Below are 18,870 nucleotides of genomic sequence, written 5' to 3'. Positions count from 1 at the left end.
AGTAAGAGTACAGTCTAAGGTTGTTCTAGGTGGTTTTCAAATTTATGCACCCGGTTTTAAAATCATATAGCGATTTTACCACAATCGTTTACTATACAATCAAGGTGACAGCCGAGCGTGGATGAGCCCGGGGTCGTCATACAAAATTTGTTCTGGGGTATGATACTCCGAAATGCGATGTGACACACACCTTGAAAACTGGTAGTGTGGTCCGATATACCGGTAAATTCAGGATCCTTATGTGCCGAGTCTGGTAGTTGGGTAGGCCTGTTAGTTGGTGCTGTGTGCTAGGTGTGACGGTGCCTTCATCCATCAGTATCATTGCTGGCGCCTCCTGACACAATATACAAACATACCCTTGCTAAAAACGTCATTGTATAATACTGGTTGTTATATTATTTTACAATGTTCATCGACTTCATTCGTCTTCAGATAAAATGTGGCCAATATGCAGATGACGCCATACGATAACAACGGTTGGGGAGCGTATGTTTGGTTTCTTGATTTTCTTTTATTTATTTATTTTTTCTGGGCTATTATCTTTAAGTGAATAGTTTAGCAAGATGGCAAAGCACAAAGCATGTAGAACGCGTATAAATAATCGTACTTTAGCAGTTTTCCAAGAAGAACACTGGTGATTTATGTTTAACAAATTCAAATTGCGATTCTTGTCTAATTTGTAGTGTATAGAATGTATATGATTAGGCTAATTTTCATGCACACACCCCCTTTTTGTTATTCTATAATGTTATTCTTACTATCTCCAAGGGCAAAACATTTATCACTGCATTTGTCATCACATGCTAGATGAATTATAGCAATTTTGCACAAAAGGGGCGTACTGGGAACGCAGTATTGCGCAGTTAACATTTCGTAAGATTATCGCACCAGATCAAGCCGTTAGTCTATACATCTTTTGCTGATAATTTTTTTGTTGGTTATTACAATCATGGAGACGTGTTGTGGCTGTATGAATCTGAAACAGGGCTCCATTGCAAGTGCGATATGGTCTATGGTAAGTTTGACAATCTAGAAATTTGACGTGAATTATTTAAAAATTGCCAAAAATGAATAGAGAGATGAAAGATGTGGAGTAATATTTAGTGAGAGAGCCTTTCCTTACGTTTTACGTGTGTTAAATGCATCACCAGACAGGAAGTTAATTTTTTCAGTAAAAGGATAAAACAATTTAGGAAAAAAGTTCAGAGGGACGAAATGCGAAAATGCATGCACCGAGTATGTACTAGAATTTGCTTCAGTTGATTGTGATGTTGACCGGCAAAGCAATATCTAAATAAACATTGGGCTTGTAGAAGTGGGCACTGCCCCTTGCCCCTTCCCCTGCCCCCGCAAATTATTGACGCAATAATCTCCCAAGCAATGTCTTCCTGTTTTGGGCCAGTCTGGCGCAGAGCAACAATGCTATATTTACGATTTTGCTTCACTCAGTTTACATAGGGTAACATCCGCTACTTGTATGCAAAATTCCAAAATCCACTGTGCAGGCTTTGCTGATATATCGAGACTTTTTTGACTGGACCATGCTCTGCCATAGTCATAATTGGACCAACCTAAAGAACACTACCCCAAAAAATCACCACACATTACGTTATGCAGCACTGCTTCAGTGAAGGCAGTCAGGTAATTGTTACTGACACACCTCAGGGGCGGATCCAGAGATATTTTCTGACAGTCTTCCAAATAATCTTTGTTAATTCGTCCTCAATTTTTGACCGTCTTCCGACAGAAAATATTAGATACCCGTCAATGTAAACTTAAAAATCTGACCGTCTTCCGGAAGACCCAGAAGACGGCCTAAATCCGCCCCTGCACCTGATAACACAACACATTCATCTATTCTCATAATTGCAATGCACTTTTTAGAAATAAATAATACATGTTACCTAGACATACCATTGGCACTAAAAAATCCCATTTTAAATGTCAAGTCTGTATTTATGTCTGCATGGTTTCAGATAATCGGGGCCATAGCGCTGGGCCTACGTGGCTATGAGATTAGTTTAATTTATAAAGCCCACGGTAAGTACGGTAGTTATATATTCTTGACAAGCTGCAGTGTCCATTAGACAATAATTATTCATGGACTTTTATGCAATGAATATATCGACTAACGGCTTGATCTGGCGCGATAATCTTACGAAATGTTAACTGCGCAATACTGCGTTCCCGAAGGGCCCCTTTTGTGTAAAATTGAAGTTGTTTCTTATATATCACGTTCTACATGTAGATGATTATTATCTACCTCTTATCCATTATTATGCCTGACACATTCTCTTCTTTTTTTAGATGACCCCTCGGTTCAAGGATATGTGTTCTACTTGTCTTGGGTGGACATCGCTCTGACGGGGCTGTGGATCTTATTCTCTATTCTGCTCATCATAGGTGTCGTTATGGTCAGTTCTCTAATTCAATGCTGTTTGTAGCTATAGACACAATTGTCAATTAAAGGGATAATAACTCTTTTGATGATATCTATATTTCACAATAAAAACATTGTGAACAACTCATAGAAATATAATATATTCTGTTTGACCACAAAAACGGCAGTTATAGTTATTATTCTGATATCTGAGCTTGTCTTTAGATCACGTGACCTCCACTGATGACTATACTCTGTTATAATATCTTAAGAGATTATAACTATTATAATACATGTATCTCAAGAGATTGTAACAAAAAAACTTTTTTAGAAAAAAAACAGGGACTAACTTTGAATGTAAAAATGGATTCATTAAGTATGGGAAAATTGTTGTTTACTCCAGGAAAATTCATTTTTTGGCCAAAACGAAGAGTTAGTATCCCTTTAAGCTAATACGATACCGTTCCATGGTGTTTTATTGATTGATCTGAGTTTCTTGATAAGATAAGACAGCGTTTTCAAGTTAGCATTCTAAGATAAGCCTGCAGGGGAATGCTACTAGTATTTTGATTGAACTTGCGCCAGGTTTAATAGACTCCGGTGTGAAAAATGGAAAATCCTCCAATAGGCAGCGATTAAAATGCGCTGTTATCAATATCCGATTGCTAAAAGAGATCAATATTATGGAAACAAGATGTGTGAATGTGTTGGGCATGGAGACGGGGTTAGAGCGGAGGGCTTCAGTACACCAAAAAAATTTTTGTGGATTATTTTACCTCAGTGATATATCAATGTGGGCTGTTCGTAATGCTATGTTTACCTTTAGTTTTCGTATTTCAGGGCATCCGTGGGATGTTTTTACCGTGGATGATTTTGACCACGGTTCTCATTGTTTTGCAAGCGATTGCTTTGATCCTGTATTTCCTTGTCATTGGTAAGAAAATAGGAATGACCTATAACTGTAGAAAATTCGTTTATACTGTATCAAACATGACTACTAATAGTGCAGAATCTCCCAAACATTTTTCTTTTTAATTCAGTAATTTTATACCCAGTGTTAATTGTACTTCATATAGGTACGCTATGCCAAAGGTATTTTAATACCTTTAAAAACAAATACATGCTGTTTATTAACTGTGTTCATTTGGTAAAATTTAAGGCCTGGTGTGAGAATAATATTTATTCCTACTTTTTCTTGTAGCTCTCGTGTTTACCAACCCAATCACAGCAGTGGCATTCATTTTAGCAGTGGTGATAGTTCTTGTTAGTGTAAGTCTCCCCCCCCCCCCCTCCCTCTCTCTCTCTCTCTCTCTCTCTCTCTCTCTCTCTCTCTCTCTCTCTCTATATATATATATATATATATATATATATATATAATGAATAGTTTTTCATTATTTTGTATCATATCCTCATTTTTAAGATGCTGTATCTATAATCACACTGTTTTAGTAACTGCGGTCTTACTTTTGTGTTTCAGATTTACGCCATGGTGTGTGTCTCGGCATATTTCAGACAACTCTCCGCCGTGACAGGAAGCATTGATATGCAGCCTCACTACCCGGGAAAACACACCACTTGAAAGGAAAATCCCATCTCTGAAGTCTAGTGCCCCAAAAATTAGAATAATCCCATCTTTGCGACCTATCAGACACTTTCACCTCACGATTCTTCAGTTTTACCGTTTTCACAAATCTCTTTTATAGAATCTCAGTACAGGAAGTGGGATTTTTATTTATTTATTTATTTATTTATTTATTTATTTATTTATTATTTTGTTTGCATAACATAAACTGCCGAGTTTTGGCAGAGAGTACACTTTTGTAATATTTTCTGATTTTTTAACAATGTAGAGTATTGCATAATTCTCTAATTATTCAAGATCTAGAAACAAGTATTGGAAGAGTTACGATATGCATCATAGCTCATTATTGTTATATATTCACGAGTGGGATGACATGTTTTACGGTAGAAGACCCATTCCTTATCACGTTTATCCGCTAAATATACTCCATGCTATACACTTTTGGTCTTATTAAATTCATTGCAAAAAAATATTTCGTCAGTAGTCCCTTGCCTGTTCTCTGAGTCAGCTTACATGAGGCATTCTCCGTTAGTCTTCTGTACATAATGAGCTTAATTATTCAAGATTTTGACACATTGATTGCATAAGTAACGATATGTGATCTGAGCTCATTATTGTTATATATTTATGAAAGGGATGGCATGTTTTACAGTCTACGGTACTGTTCGTACATGTACAGATGCGCGTACATGTATATGTAGAATGGACCACTTTTGCCGTCGAAAGCGTTCGAAGGTACCCTACACAGCTTATTTTATAAAGGCATGGGTCTTATTTTACACATATTGTGAAATGGATATTGTGATATCCATATATATTTTTTAATGTTTTTCCATATACATTTTAAATATTTATATTTTTTAATTACATAGATAACGGTGAATAAAACATGTATCAGAAATTTGAGTTTATTTTCTCATGAACACATCATAATTTGGTTAAGCATTAAGTATGGTGAGATGCATATGGTGATCGCATAGTCAGCTGAACATTACCACATACTGTAATCTACCAGCAACTCAGCCGGCATCTAGATGTGGAAAAATTTATATCTATCACTGTATTGACTGAGGACGCAGTTGTAAACTGCATATACTCTTTTATGTAAAATGTGACTCATTAGCTTTTAGTGGTGTTGGTTTACTGACTGTTTAATAAATGTTTTTTCTTTATATATAGAAAGACTTGTTCTTTTATTTGTGTGGTGATATGTTTTAATGTATTCATCGACTTACTGTGGTCCATACAAATAAATGTTCAATTGTTTTGTCAGAATCCGAAATTCCATTCGTGTCTTTGATTATTTTATCAAGCTGGCTTTGTTTTTGTGATAAGAAATGTCAATTTAAATCTATATTTTACAATGATAATTTTTACATAATAACACGAAAATGTATTAATCAAAAAATTAATTACGATGTTGCCTCTGACATTTTTATTGATCCTTTTTTATTTTATTGTCTTTTATTTCGTCAGCTTTCCTTAATGACCTAATTTTCTCTCCCTTTACTTCTCGAATCTGCGACAGGAGAAACATGAAGATTGTGTTACCTGTTATTTTTACATTTTTGTCTGCCAGATATATGTGATAAAGGATTAGGTATACGCCTTTCAAGAAAAAATCACTTTTAAAAAGTCAATTAGTATAAAGATATTTCATGCGGTACCTATTATACCTGTACCAAAGCAACATTAACACTGACTTGAATGCATCTCATAGCGGAATGACTACTTCTTACACGGTCTCTTGGTTTCCTAACACCGGTGAACGCGAGATTACACCTGTTTGAATAATATTTGCAATTTATTAATACTAACAAAATACTAGGCTGCCCTGGGAATGCAGTTTTGTCGTGTTTCCTGTAAACCATCTAACAGTACCCTGTCCACATATCATCTAGCTAATTATAGATGTAACTGAATCAAAGATTTCAATTAATGGCTAAAATATTACTAAAACATCAAACATCTAAAAACGATTACCTGCGACGAAACACGTAACGGAGGTTTTTTAACCCTGCGATACCGCGGAAATAGACGCAAGGTATTTCAAAATGAGTTACTCATTCTAGACATTTTCTGGGATGTCAGACGCCAGATCAAGGAATCCCTGTCTTTATTTCTAAATACGAAGTAGGTTAGTCATTTGCGGCCTACATCGAACAAATGAGCTGAAATCGCGAAAAAAGTATAAAATAGGACGCGGCCGGTGTAGAGTACTTTTAGTGTTAAAACGCGTTAAACAACAGAAAGCAGTACCCAAGTACAGCTGATCAACGCACTTTTAATTTTTTGTGAAATATTAGTTGGTGCTGTATGCTAGGTGTGACAGTGCCTTCAGCCATCAGTATCATTGCTGGCGCCTCCTGGCTAAAAACGTCATTGTATAATACTGGTTGTTATATTATTTTACAATGTTCATGGACTTCATTCGTCTTCAGATACAGATATACAGATGCTGTCATAAGATAACAACGGTTTGGGAGCGTATGTTGGGTTTCTTGATTTTCTTTTTTTTTTCCTGGGCTCTTATCTTTAAGTGAAAAGTTTAGCAAGATGGCAAGGCATAAATCTGTAGTACGCGTATAAAAATTTAACAGTTTTCCAGGAGGAACACTGGTGATTTGTTTAACAAATTCAAATTCAAATCGATTCTTGTCTAATTTGTAGTGTATAGAATGTATATGATTAGGCTAAATGTCCGTTCGCACATCACCTTTTCCTTATTCTAATGTCTGCTATCTCCAAGGGCGACACATTTTACACGGCATTTGGCCTCACGTGCTTGATGAATTATAGCAATTTTACACAAAAGGGGCACTTCGGGAACGCAGTATTGCGCAGTTAACATTTCGTAAGATTATCGCGCCAGATCAAGCCGTTAGTCGATATATCTTTTTCTGAAATATTTTGTTGGTTCTTACAATTATGGAGACGTGTTGTGGCTGTATGGACCTGGAACAGGGCTCCATTGCAAGTGCGATATGGTCTATGGTAAGTATGAAAAACTACAAAGTGTAGAAGTAACACTATTATATGAATTTATTTAAAAATTGACAAAAATGAATAGAGAGATGAAAGATGTGGAGTAATATTCAGTGCGAGAGCCTTTCCTGACGTTTTACATTTGTTAAATGCATCATCAGGCAGGCGTGTAGGTAGTTACCTTTTTTAGGGATAAAACATTTAAGAAAAAAGTTTCAGCGGGGGAAAATGCGAAAATGCATGCACCGAGTATGTACTAGAATTTGCTTCAGTTGATTGTGATGTTGACCGGCAATGCAATATCTAAATATACATTAGACTTGTAGAAGTGCCCCTTCCCCTGCCCCCGCTCCCTGCTTCTTGTATTTTACTTAGGGTTGACTTGGTTTTAAAGTGTGTGTGTGTGGGGGGGGGGGGAGGTTAACCCTTGACTACTGATTGTAGTCAGGGGAATGTACCGGCATGAATACTACAATCACAGCGCTGCACGTCAGCTATATAAAAATGCGGTCTCTGTAATTTTTCACCCTCAAAACGTCGACTTGTAAAAACTATCAGGACTATAGACGCTAACTAGTACTACATGAAGCACATTTAATATGTTATATTTTTCCAAATCATTTTTCTCCGATTTTTCCCATTTTTTCTATTTATAAATGAAAACAAGGATTTAATTTATAATCTTCTCAGTGTAATTGTATATACTGTATATTTAAGCAAATAAAAATAGCCTACATGTCTGATTCTTAGTCAAACAACAACCATTAAAAAGCGTCATTTCGTTCTGCACATTTCCAAATTATCAGCAGTGAAAGAGTTAAAAGCTCCACAAAGGACGCTCATACCAGTTTCTTGCCTCATCTGGCTGCTACTAGGGCTCTAAAACGGCAAGGTATTCCTTCTGACAGGTTTCTTGCAGTTAGAACTAAAATGATATTCTAGAAATCGACCGCACCCAATTGCTCTGAGAGTGACATACTTTAGTCGTAGGCCTCTTTAAATTGCCTGTGAACTATAATTTGCCCATTTGTCTAGGTTCCCGTACTTAGATCGATCTATCTGGATCGACCTAACTCCCTGGGGGTTCACGCTAAATTGCTCAAGAGGCTTAAATATCTGCCACGACTACCGAATCAGCTAGGTGTAAAGATAATTACATCCTACTAGGCGTGACAGACGTTTAGTTTGATAGCAATTTACTGAGACTCTCCAGGGAGATAGATCGATCCAAATATCTGTGGGGATGGTCTCGTTTCCAGTGCTGTGTCCAGAAACGTTAATGGTTCCAAACTCATTACGGAAATAGACGACAATGTTGCACTGTTCACAGAGGGTTTTCTGGTATAATAACCTGCTTAAAGCGGTATTACGATTACAATGGGCAGTGAAAATGCTCTTTGGTGACAATTTGCCCCTCATTCTCAAGGGAACTGGCTGTCTTTGTTTATTTGTAGCAATAAAAAGCGTAAGAAAAATGGATCCCGTTTTTCTTGATACCTTTTGCGTGGCCTGTGTGTAGGTGCACCGGTTTGGACATACTTCTGTAAACCAAAGAAGTTGGAATGAGGCTCCAACTTCTTGGTAAGCCTGTGTGCAGCGTTCCTTGTGACACAATAATCTGCCCAGCAATGTTTTGCACCATTCTGACGCAGAGCAACAATGCTGTATATACCATTTTGCTTCATTCAGTTTACATAGGGTGACATCCGCTATTTGTATGCAAAATTCCAAAATCTTTTGTGCAGGCGTTGCCGACATATCGAAACTTTTTTGACTGGACCATGCACTGCCATAGTCATAATTGGCCAGCCTAAAGAACACTACCCTAAGAAATTACCATACATTACGTTATACGCACTGCTTCAGTGAAGGCAGTGTGGTAATTGTTACTGACACGCCTGACAACACAACACATTTATCTATTATCATAACTGCAATGCACTTTTTAGATACAAATAATATATTTTACCTAGACATACCTTTGGCACTAAAACATTCCATTTTAAACGTCCAGTCTGTATTTATGTCTGGTTTCAGATCATCGGGGCCTTATCGCTGGGCCTACGTGGCTATGAGATTAGTTTAATTTATGAAGCCCACGGTAAGTTTATAATTGTATGAATAAGTTTCTTAAAAGATTCTCAAGATTCTTGACCACTGTTCAATAGACAATAATTATTCATGGACTTTTGTTCAATGAATGACGAACACAATTCATTCTGAAAAATCACGTTCTAGATAATTATAATCTACCTCTTATCCATTATTATGCCTGACATTTTCTCTCTCTTTTTTTTTTCAGACGACCTCTCTGTTCTAGGACATCTGTTCTACTTATATTGGGCGGACATTGCTGTGACGGGGCTGTGGTTCTTATTCTCTATTCTGCTCATGATAGGTGTCGTTATGGTCAGTTCTTTAATTCAATGCTCTTTATAGCTATAAACATTGTCAGCTAAGGTCATACGACACCGTTTCATGAGGTTTTATTCTGTTATCAAAGTTTTCAAGTAAGCATTCCAAGAAAAGCCTACATAACAGGAGAAAGCTACATCTAGTATTTTGATTGAACTTGCGCCAGGTTTAATGAAATCTGTTGTGAAAAATTGAAAATCCTCGAATAGGCAGCGATTAAAATGCGCTGTTATCAATATCCGATTGCGAAAAGAGATCAATATTATGGAAACAAGATGTGTGGGTGTGGTGGGCATGGGGTAGGGGTACAGCGGAGGGCTTCAGTACACAAAAAAAAACCCTTTTTGTGGATCATTTCACCCCAGTTATATATCAATGTGTATGTCACGGGAGGGAGGACTGCTATGTTTACCTTTAGTTTTCGTATTTCAGGGCATCCGTGGGATGTTTTTACCGTGGATGATTTTGACCGCGGTTCTCATTGTTTTGCAAGCGATTAATTTGATCCTGTATTTCCTTGTCATTGGTAAGAAAAAAGGAATGACCTATAATTGTAGAAAATTCGTTTATACAAAACATGACTTCTAATAGTACAGAATCTCCCAAAACATTTTTCTTTTAAGTTCAGTAATTTTTTACCCAGTGTTAAGTACTACATATACATGTAGGAACGCTATGCCAAAGGTTTTAATCAAATAGATATGCTGTCGATTATGTATGTAAATCCAAGGCCTCGTATGTAAATAATATTTATTCCTACTTTTTCTTGTAGCTCTCGTGTTTACCAACCCAATCACGATAGTGGCATTTATTTTAGCAGTGGTAATAGTTCTTGTTAGTGTAAGTTTCTCTCTCTCTCTCTCTCTCTCTCTCTCTCTCTCTCTATATATATATATATATATATATATATATATATATATATATATATATATATATTTGTGTGTGTGTGTGTGTGTATGTGTGTGTGTGTGTGTGTTTGTGTGTTTTCTTTATATATACACTGTTTTAGTAACTGTCTTTTTTGTGTTTCAGATTTACGCCATGGTGTGCGTCTCGGCACATTACAGACAACTCTCCACCTTGCCAGAAAGCATTGAAATGCAGTCTCGCTACCCAGGAAGACACGCCATCTGAAAGGAAAATGCCACCACTGAAGTTCAGCGCGCCCAAAATTAGTGTATGCCCACTTTGCCAGCTGTCAGACACTTTCACCTCACTCTTCTCTTTTTGCAAATTTATTTTTACAAATCTCTGTACAGGGAGTGGGATTTTTATTTATTTATTTGTTTGTTTGTTTGTTTGTTTGTTCGTTCGTTTGTTTGTTTACTATTTTGTTTGCATAGCATTAACTTCCCAACAGCGGCGCTTTGTCAGAGAGTTAACTTTTGTAATATTTTCTGTTTTTTTATAATGTAGAGTATTGCATTATTCTCGAATTACTCAAGATCTAGACACAAATATTTGATAAGTTACGATATGTATCATAGCTCATTATTGTTATATATTCATGAGTGGGATGACATGTTTTACGGCAGAAGATCCATTCCTTATTACGTTTATCTGCTAAATATACCACATGGTATACACTTTTGGTATTATAAAAATTTGTATTAAGTAATCCATTGCAAAAAATATTTCCGTTGAGAGTCCCTTACCTCTTCACTGAGGCAGTTTACTTGAGGTAATCTACATTTGCCTTTTGTACACATTGAGTTTTATTATTCAAGATCTAGACACATAGATTGGATAAGTTACAATATGTATCTGAGCTTATTATTGTTATATATTTATGAAATGGCATGTTTTATGGTCTACGATACTGTTGAACTTACTTCATAAAGCCATGGGTCTTATTTTACTCATATGTTTAAATGGATTTTGCGATTTTCTTCCCATATATTTTTTAATGTTTTTTTCCATATATGTTTTAAATGTTGGTAATTTTTTTAATTACATAGATAATGGTTAATAAAACATGTTTTGTATTAATTTAATATGTATTAGAAATTTAAGTTTATTTTCTCATGTACTCATAATAATTTGGTTTAAGTATTTAGTATGGTGAGATGCATATGGTGATCGCATAGTCAGTTGAACATTACCACATAATCTACCAGCAACTGCGCTGACATCTAGATCTGGAAAAAAGTAAATCCATTACTGTATTAACTGAGAACGCAGGTGTAAACTGCATATACTCTTTAATGTAAAATGTGACTCATAAAATTTTAGTGGTGTCGGTTTCTGACTCTTTAGTAAATGTTTTTCTTTATGTACAGTTAGATTTGTTGCTTTATTTGTGTGCTAATATATTCAAAACACAGAAAATAAGAGAGAAAGTAGTGAGGAAACGCAACAAACTGATGAAGAAATACACAATAAGATAAAAAAGGATCCATAAAAATGTCAGAGGTAACATCGTAAATGATTTTAATTAATACAATTGAATGTGTAATTTATGTAAATGGACGTCTATCCCCATAAAATTTTTTAAAAATCATTATTAAATTTAAATTAACATTTCTTACCGCAAATAATAAAGCCAACTTGATAAATAATTCAAGACAAGAATTAAATTTCGGATTCTAAAAAAGAAATTGAACATTGATTTTTATGGACCACAGTAAGTCGATGAATACATTAAAACATTCAATTCTAAGTACCCCAATTTTTTCTCCCTTTACTTCTCCAATCTGCGACAGGGGCAACACTTAAAGATTTTGTTACCTTTTATTTTTTACATTTTTGGCTGTCAGATGTATGTAATATAGGATCAGGGCCCCGTATCTCGAAAGCAACGGGCATTGCGACCGTGCGCAAGCGTCTCGATTCCATAACTCACCCATACTCGCCCCATATAATACTTTGTAGCCTCTATGTGATAACGCTATTCGCAGTACGCGATGCTTACGAGATACGTGGCCAGGTGTACGCTTTGCAGCGACAGTTAAAACTCACTTTTAAAAAGTCGATTAAAATAAAGATTTTTCATGCAGTACCTGATATACGTGTACCAACGTAACACTAAAACTGGCTGCACACATCTAAGTCCCCATTTCCATAGATTTTAGATGGATCTATCCCTGTGTAGCCGGCTTAAACGTCTGTCCCGCCTACTAAAAGCTGTAAGGGGGTAATTAAATATGGTGCGCGCTCGGCTGACTGCAATTTAGCGTGAACCCCCAGGGAGTTAGGTCGTTCTTAATCTTAATCTCTGGATCGATCTAAATCTCTGGGAATGCACCCTAATAGTGGGCGGACTATCTGTATACGGCCCTTGGTTTCTTAACACCAGTGAACGCGAGATTAATAACCGGTCCCTTAAGCTTGTACTACAGCAGTTGCAAAGAAGAAATATATATCCAAGTGACATTTGACACGGCTTTACTTGATATCGTCAGCCACTTCCGACTTAAAAAGTTCATGATTATATATTATTTCAACAACCTGCTGCTGGTTAGTGTACGTGCCCATAAACATTGAAACACTGCCTAATTTATCAACCGCTAGGAATAATTTATGTTAAGTCGTTGTCAGGAAGACCGCCGTGCCTTGAGATTATTGCATGATCCACCGAGAACGTTGACGTATCAAGAAATACACTGCATGCCCGAAGGTTATGATAAACAAGGTCAGAGAAATAAAGGATAGGCTAAAAACGTGCCGTTATGATCGTCTAGGGTAGCCCAACCAGCGACCTGACGTCACAGTACTAACCGGGGTGATGAATTTACATTTGTTTCGGGGAAATCTATTTTAATAATTCTAAACCATTTTAGTAATTAGAATTACCGCAGTGAATTTTGCGTAATACCGGATGAAATTCAACCCCTGATATGATCTATACCTGGAGCGTTATAAAAAAGGGACGCATTGTTGTGCAGTAAACATTCGTCAGGTTATTGTGCTAGATTAAGCCGTTTATCGCTAATCTCTTGTTAATAATTTTAGTTTAGTAATTACAATCATGAAGACGTGTTGTCGCTGTATGAATCTTAAACAAGGCTCCATAGCAAGTGCGATATGGTCTATAGTAAGTAAAATCGACAAACAATAGTGAAACATTGGAATAAATTATTTTAAATTACGGAAAATGTATTCGGTAGAGATGAAAGATATAAGGTTTTTTAATTGTCGGAGTATTTTCTATTGTCATATCAAACGTATCACCTTCAGGAGGTGTGTTGAATCGGTGTGGAAGAGGGAGAGGGGGCATAACAACAAAAATACATGTAAATTATTTCCATATCCCCCAGTGTTTGTAGTGAACATCGGGTTATTGTAGTGTCGGCCTATATGACGTCAGCGACGTAACATTGTACGTGTTTTGTGAAAAGAAAATTAGGTAAAAGAATTGGACATTGTTCTGAATCCCCCTTCCCAGCTTCTTGCACTTTGGATCGGCTTGTTTCAAAAACTGCTTGTGGTGGGACGGATTAAACCCTATATATAGACCCCTGCACGCCCCCTACGACTACGTAGTGGTGCGACAAGAATGGTAGTCCATATAGTCCATTTAGTGCAGGTTAGGGTTAGTCGGAGCATGGGGTAAGCATATGAGACGAATGACACCGTTACAAAGTAATTGGGAACGGACTACGGTTCCCAACGGACTACCATTCCCGCCACACTGCTCGAAAATCCGATACCACAATCACAGCACTGCATGTCAGCTATGGCTGCGGTCTCATTTCACATCAAAACGTCGAATTATATTAACTATCAGAATTTGAACTTCATTTAGTATTTATGTCTGGTTTCAGATCAAAGGGACCATAGCACTGGGCCTGTATGGCCACCTGCTAAGTTTGATATATCAAGCCAACGGTAAGTGTAAATAAGTCTATAAGTGATTCTCAGACGGGCAGTTGAGATAATTAATATTCATTTGGTTATATTGATTTATTTATTTATTTATTCACTGTTATTTAATGAATGACGAACACGAGAATTTCTGTAGGTTGGTGATGAATAACGTACCAGATAAAGCTACGTCTTATGTAATATCATGTCCGACACTTAGTTCCTTTTTTCCAGGTGACGAATCTGTTAACGCACTTGAGTTCTACAATTACTGGTCGAAAATCGCTCTGAGATCACTGTGGATCCTGTTCTCCATTCTTCTCATCATAGGCGTGGTTAAGGTCAGATCAGAGTCACTCTTAAACGACATACGAGAACTAGTTTGTTTAAATTTAGTATTATTTATAGACAATGTATATGAACCCAATTGTAACTTTAATAATGCAATAGAACACCGCTTGAAAAGGTTTTTTTTTTTTTGCGTTGTAAATGTTAATCTGAAAGCGGTGGTAAGGCATCTTGTTCAATGTAGTTTTTTATTCATAGTCTAAGATATGCTTATAGAAAAACGGAGCTTATTTGTTTTTAGTTCCACAAAGCTATAATAATTTATTATGTAGAGTAGAAAAATCTTCAAACAGATAGCAAGTGCTCTAGTGTCAGTACGCAGTTGTCAAAATCCACTTTCTAAAATGGGTCCAATGTGTTGGGTGGGGATGGGGGTGGGGAGAGGAGCTGGGGGTGGGGAGGGTGTCAATACTTTACACCAAATATTAATTTTTGTAAATTATTTTATACTTTTATATACCGTATTCCAGGGTATCCGTGGTATGTTTATTCCATGGATGATTATGGACGGGATTTTCGTCTTTGTGGAAGGCTTCAGCTTGATCCAATCCTTCCTTGCAATTGGTAGGTATAACATTTATACTAACCACAACTGTATACAAAGACATGATCACTGCCATGACTTCTTGCCTGGTCTAAATACACGCACGTCCAGTGTGCTTCAAGATACTTGATGGCTCATTACATGACATATGCTATAGGATTTCTCCGTACTTTTTCATTTTTAGATTTCTTATTTTATGTCCAGTATCTTAGTACTTCGCACAGACACGCAAGTGAAACATTCACAAGTGTAACATTCTATAACACAACGGTCCTTCAGTTAAAGTCTTTATGAAGTGGTACATGTAGTAATTAATTTCATATAGTATATAGGTCTCCAGCACTTAGTATATTTCATACACAATCTCATTAAATGGTTATGATAAAATTTGTTATGCCGAAATTATGTAAAGATAGAAGCGATACAAGAGTTTTAAAAATATACCAAATGACAAGGATTAAATTAAATGAACTTGATGAAGTCTGAAATTATCATAAAAAAGTTCAGGTCGCATTGCTTCTTGTATATTTTTGTGAAATCTTATTGAATTGCCACATGTTACAGATGGCTGAAACTTTTAAAATTTACTCTGTTGATTATGTAGATTTCATTACTTGATCTGTGCATAATACTTTTTTTCATTCTTTTTCATGAAGCCTGGACGTTAAGCAGATTACTTCCGGCAGTGTTATTCTTTCTATTTTTGGCGTTACTTCTTATCGATGTAAGTGCTCTCTCTCTCTCTCTCTCTCCCTTGCGCGCGCGCGCGAGTGAGTGTATATACTGAATGTCTTTTTAATTTGAGTGCAGTCGCATCTAAAATTGATCCATAGATCTGTTGGTCTTCCGATCAGCTTCTTCTGATTGCGCCCTTTTAGTATTATGCATCGTCCCTCATTTTTAAAGGAATTTTTAAAAGGAGTCGTATTTATAGCCATCATTAGTAGACATCCTGGTTTAAAGTAACTTTTGGCTTATTATCGTGTTTCAGCTTTACGCCCTGGTGTGTGTCTCGGCATATTACAGACAACTCTCCCCCGCGACAGGTGACACTGAAATGCAGCCTAACAACCCGGAAGAAGACGTCATATGATATGATCGTAAAATGTCATCACTGATCGATGAAGTGCAACGTGTCTGATAGTAGTATAAATATATGGCAAACCTCCTTAACTACATATGCGAGGCAGCTTTACTGCTGTTCCCGCACGATTTCACAGTTTTGAAATGCTTTTCGTACGTTTTCCAAGTTAACGCACGACTCACAATTGTTCCTCACTCCACCACCGATATATTTTGCGTTAGACGAATGGAACGCCGGCAGTGCTACTTAACGTGCTCGGTACTAAAACAGACCTGTGTGTGTTGAACTCTCTCCAATGATCCAGACAATTACATTTGTACATGTAAAATGCAGTCTGTGCCAAATACTTTTTAATTTACAGGTCATCCGGGCCACCAGGGTCTGAGAATCTACTGGCAGGATGAACCAAACTTCAATGGCCCGAGTCCAATTTTCCCAAAATATTTTAAAGATGCATACAAAGTCAATTTTTTGTCACAAAAACCAACCAAATGCCAGCATATAGTTACAAGTAGTATAACTAAGAGAATTACCAAAAGCCATTGTTTAATTTTACCCCAATGTGATGTTTGAACAGATGTTTCTGCTGGTATTCTAAGCTGTATGTCAATGGGGCAGGAAAGTAGGTCACGGAAGTAGGTTAAATTTACAACCATAAATTTAAAGAAAGGAGCAGTCTAAAGGTCTTTTATGTCCGATCGAGTGATCTATTCAGTTTATCCCTTGGCATGTCGAAATTATTTGAGTCATATAAGAATCTAGTAGAAGTGGTTTACATGTGTTACTGGGAATCCACACTCCACCGATGCTCGGTTCGTATGTACCTTTAATAAATTAAAATTAAATAAACACATTCAGATTAAACAGTCTTTCTTTTACAAATAAGATCTCAAACAAGGAAATTTCAAAGAATTATGAAAAAAGACTTTAACGTTTGGCTGAATTGGAGCACATGTAACAGCAGAAAAAAATCCACTGGCCGGGTAAGACCAGTAAATGACTGGTTTTCAGGAATCAACTGCCCGCTCCAATTTTTACTGCCATTGCATCCGGGCCAGTCGTTCACGTTGTAGACTGAAAATAAATAGGGGAAATCTTCACTGTTGAGCGAGTATTATGTTGTCGGTACGATTTGCATCCTATAGGACTTAACTGTGACAGAATCGTGAAGGGATGACATTTTTTTGTAAAGGCAAAATGACCCATTCCTTTATTATAAAACTTACCCTCTGAATGTGCCTAATGTTTCGTGACATATTTTATTTTATCTTATCAAAATTTATGTAAGCCAAATCACTGAAAAGATGCAGACCCCCCCCTCCCGGGCCAGTGTTTCAGTCATTAACCCCGTACTGGTACATGCACCCTTTCACTGAGTCAGCTTGCATGTATGTACATCCTACTTGTATGTACATATTGGGTTTTAACTGTTTTAGCTGTTCATAATAAAAATTATGAACAGCTCAAACCCGTAATAGAATTCAATCATGCTGCATTTATAGAGAAATTGAGTCCAGTCTTATCTTTTGCATATCATGATATTGAACTAATTTTTACATTAATTTTAATCAAGTATAATTTGTAAAAAACTGATTGTAATTTACATAGATATTTATTTACTTAACATGTTTATTTAAATTTTATTTTTGTATAATTCAGAAGTTTAAGTTTATTTTGATAAATAAAATATTATAGTCATTTGGTAAAGAATTGGGCATAATAAGATGCCGTTGACCGGCATAGTAAGGTGAATATACCATAATCTACCATTATCTCAGCCTGCCTCTACATGTTAAAGTACATGTAGCGTCAGACCATTACTGGCATTGTATTGACTAAGGAAGCAGTTATAAATACACGTAATGTTCCCATTATATAAAAGCTGTGGTTTGAGTTGAGTTCGAGTTAACATTGCTGTTAAGGGACGATGTTTAAGTCTGTATAATAAATGTTTTACATTATTCGGTTAAACTTGTTGCTACATGTATGACTCCTGTGATTATATCTGTTCTAATGTGCTGTTTGATTTGACTAATGGCTAATTTTTTATCAGGACCCAAACTTTCATCCTTGTCATGGATGATTATGACTTATTTTTTATCAATTGGAAATCATTTTTCGAGGATGTTTTAATTTTAACATGGAAATATGTGGCAGACACATCTTTTTTATTATAAGAAATAACATTGTATGAAGTAAAAGTAATGCTTGGAGTCGTTACAATTATCATTGTCATTGATTTTCTTTTTAATCTTGTCTAAAACTCCGTAATTTAAACCGGTTTCTTTATCTTGCAAATGTATATACATATATAGTATAATAATCATAACATTATAACGAAATTGCACTCCATTGGGTTAAAGGTCTACATGGATATACTATGTATATAATGGATATATAATGGATATATAATGGACACCTAGTCAACATACACACTGGGTGGTGACACTCTCGCTGCCACACCAGGAATTTGCCCCTGCTTCAACCCTCAAGTACTGAATGCCAAGCAGGTAGCATGCGTGTAGCCTACCGTTTATAAAGCACTGGTATGTCCCCGGACGGGGTCGAACTCACGTCCTCCCGCTCCGGAGGCGGACACTGGAGGCGGACATCACAAGGTCATCCGGTCGGTCAAATATATTTTGTTTTCCACCGTCTTTGTGGATTTTCAAAGTTGTATAAACCACATTGTTTTGAGACATGGTTTTCTGAATCACTAACGCATTGCG

At 36.5% G+C, this 18,870-nt stretch overlaps 3 protein-coding genes across 3 annotated transcripts; all 3 read left to right on the top strand.

Annotated features, from left to right (window-relative positions):
* The first annotated feature begins 857 nt into the window (after positions 1 to 857).
* On the top strand, positions 858 to 5,136 carry LOC147760808 (uncharacterized). The gene is made up of 6 exons (XM_087016554.1): positions 858 to 1,015; positions 1,977 to 2,040; positions 2,308 to 2,414; positions 3,221 to 3,314; positions 3,582 to 3,649; positions 3,858 to 5,136. Exons 1-6 carry the CDS (start codon positions 950 to 952, stop codon positions 3,957 to 3,959), a joined length of 501 nt encoding a protein of 166 aa, XP_086872680.1. The 5' UTR covers positions 858 to 949; the 3' UTR covers positions 3,960 to 5,136.
* Positions 5,137 to 9,697: 4,561 nt separating this feature from the next.
* LOC147760807 (uncharacterized) lies at positions 9,698 to 11,180 on the top strand. Its single transcript, XM_087018468.1, has 3 exons — positions 9,698 to 9,888; positions 10,135 to 10,202; positions 10,395 to 11,180. Exons 1-3 carry the CDS (start codon positions 9,738 to 9,740, stop codon positions 10,494 to 10,496), a joined length of 321 nt encoding a protein of 106 aa, XP_086874594.1. The 5' UTR covers positions 9,698 to 9,737; the 3' UTR covers positions 10,497 to 11,180.
* A 2,059-nt stretch (positions 11,181 to 13,239) lies between these two features.
* Positions 13,240 to 18,105, top strand: LOC106180437 (uncharacterized). Its single transcript, XM_013564419.2, has 6 exons — positions 13,240 to 13,395; positions 14,126 to 14,189; positions 14,400 to 14,506; positions 14,984 to 15,077; positions 15,714 to 15,781; positions 16,049 to 18,105. Exons 1-6 carry the CDS (start codon positions 13,330 to 13,332, stop codon positions 16,148 to 16,150), a joined length of 501 nt encoding a protein of 166 aa, XP_013419873.2. The 5' UTR covers positions 13,240 to 13,329; the 3' UTR covers positions 16,151 to 18,105.
* The last annotated feature ends 765 nt before the right edge of the window (positions 18,106 to 18,870 follow it).

The sequence above is a fragment of the Lingula anatina genome, chromosome 7 (genome assembly GCF_051362555.1).
Source record: "Lingula anatina isolate TDL-2025a chromosome 7, LinAna3.0, whole genome shotgun sequence".
Taxonomy (NCBI): domain Eukaryota; kingdom Metazoa; phylum Brachiopoda; class Lingulata; order Lingulida; family Lingulidae; genus Lingula; species Lingula anatina.
Note: the sequence above shows the minus strand (reverse complement) of the source record. Positions and strands in the feature narration are given on the sequence as shown.

Excerpts from the sequence above, each read along its gene's own strand:
- LOC147760808 (XM_087016554.1), top strand. The coding sequence starts at position 950 with ATGGAGACGTGTTGTGGCTGTATGAATCTGAAACAGGGCTCCATTGCA. Across the intron at positions 1,016-1,976 it reads CAAGTGCGATATGGTCTATG|ATAATCGGGGCCATAGCGCT; the intron begins GTAAGTTTGACA and ends GCATGGTTTCAG. Across the intron at positions 2,415-3,220 it reads TCATCATAGGTGTCGTTATG|GGCATCCGTGGGATGTTTTT; the intron begins GTCAGTTCTCTA and ends TTCGTATTTCAG.
- LOC106180437 (XM_013564419.2), top strand. The coding sequence starts at position 13,330 with ATGAAGACGTGTTGTCGCTGTATGAATCTTAAACAAGGCTCCATAGCA. Across the intron at positions 14,190-14,399 it reads TTTGATATATCAAGCCAACG|GTGACGAATCTGTTAACGCA; the intron begins GTAAGTGTAAAT and ends CCTTTTTTCCAG. Across the intron at positions 14,507-14,983 it reads TCATCATAGGCGTGGTTAAG|GGTATCCGTGGTATGTTTAT; the intron begins GTCAGATCAGAG and ends ACCGTATTCCAG.
- LOC147760807 (XM_087018468.1), top strand. The coding sequence starts at position 9,738 with ATGTGTATGTCACGGGAGGGAGGACTGCTATGTTTACCTTTAGTTTTC. Across the intron at positions 9,889-10,134 it reads CCTGTATTTCCTTGTCATTG|CTCTCGTGTTTACCAACCCA; the intron begins GTAAGAAAAAAG and ends TTTTTCTTGTAG. Across the intron at positions 10,203-10,394 it reads TGGTAATAGTTCTTGTTAGT|ATTTACGCCATGGTGTGCGT; the intron begins GTAAGTTTCTCT and ends TTTGTGTTTCAG.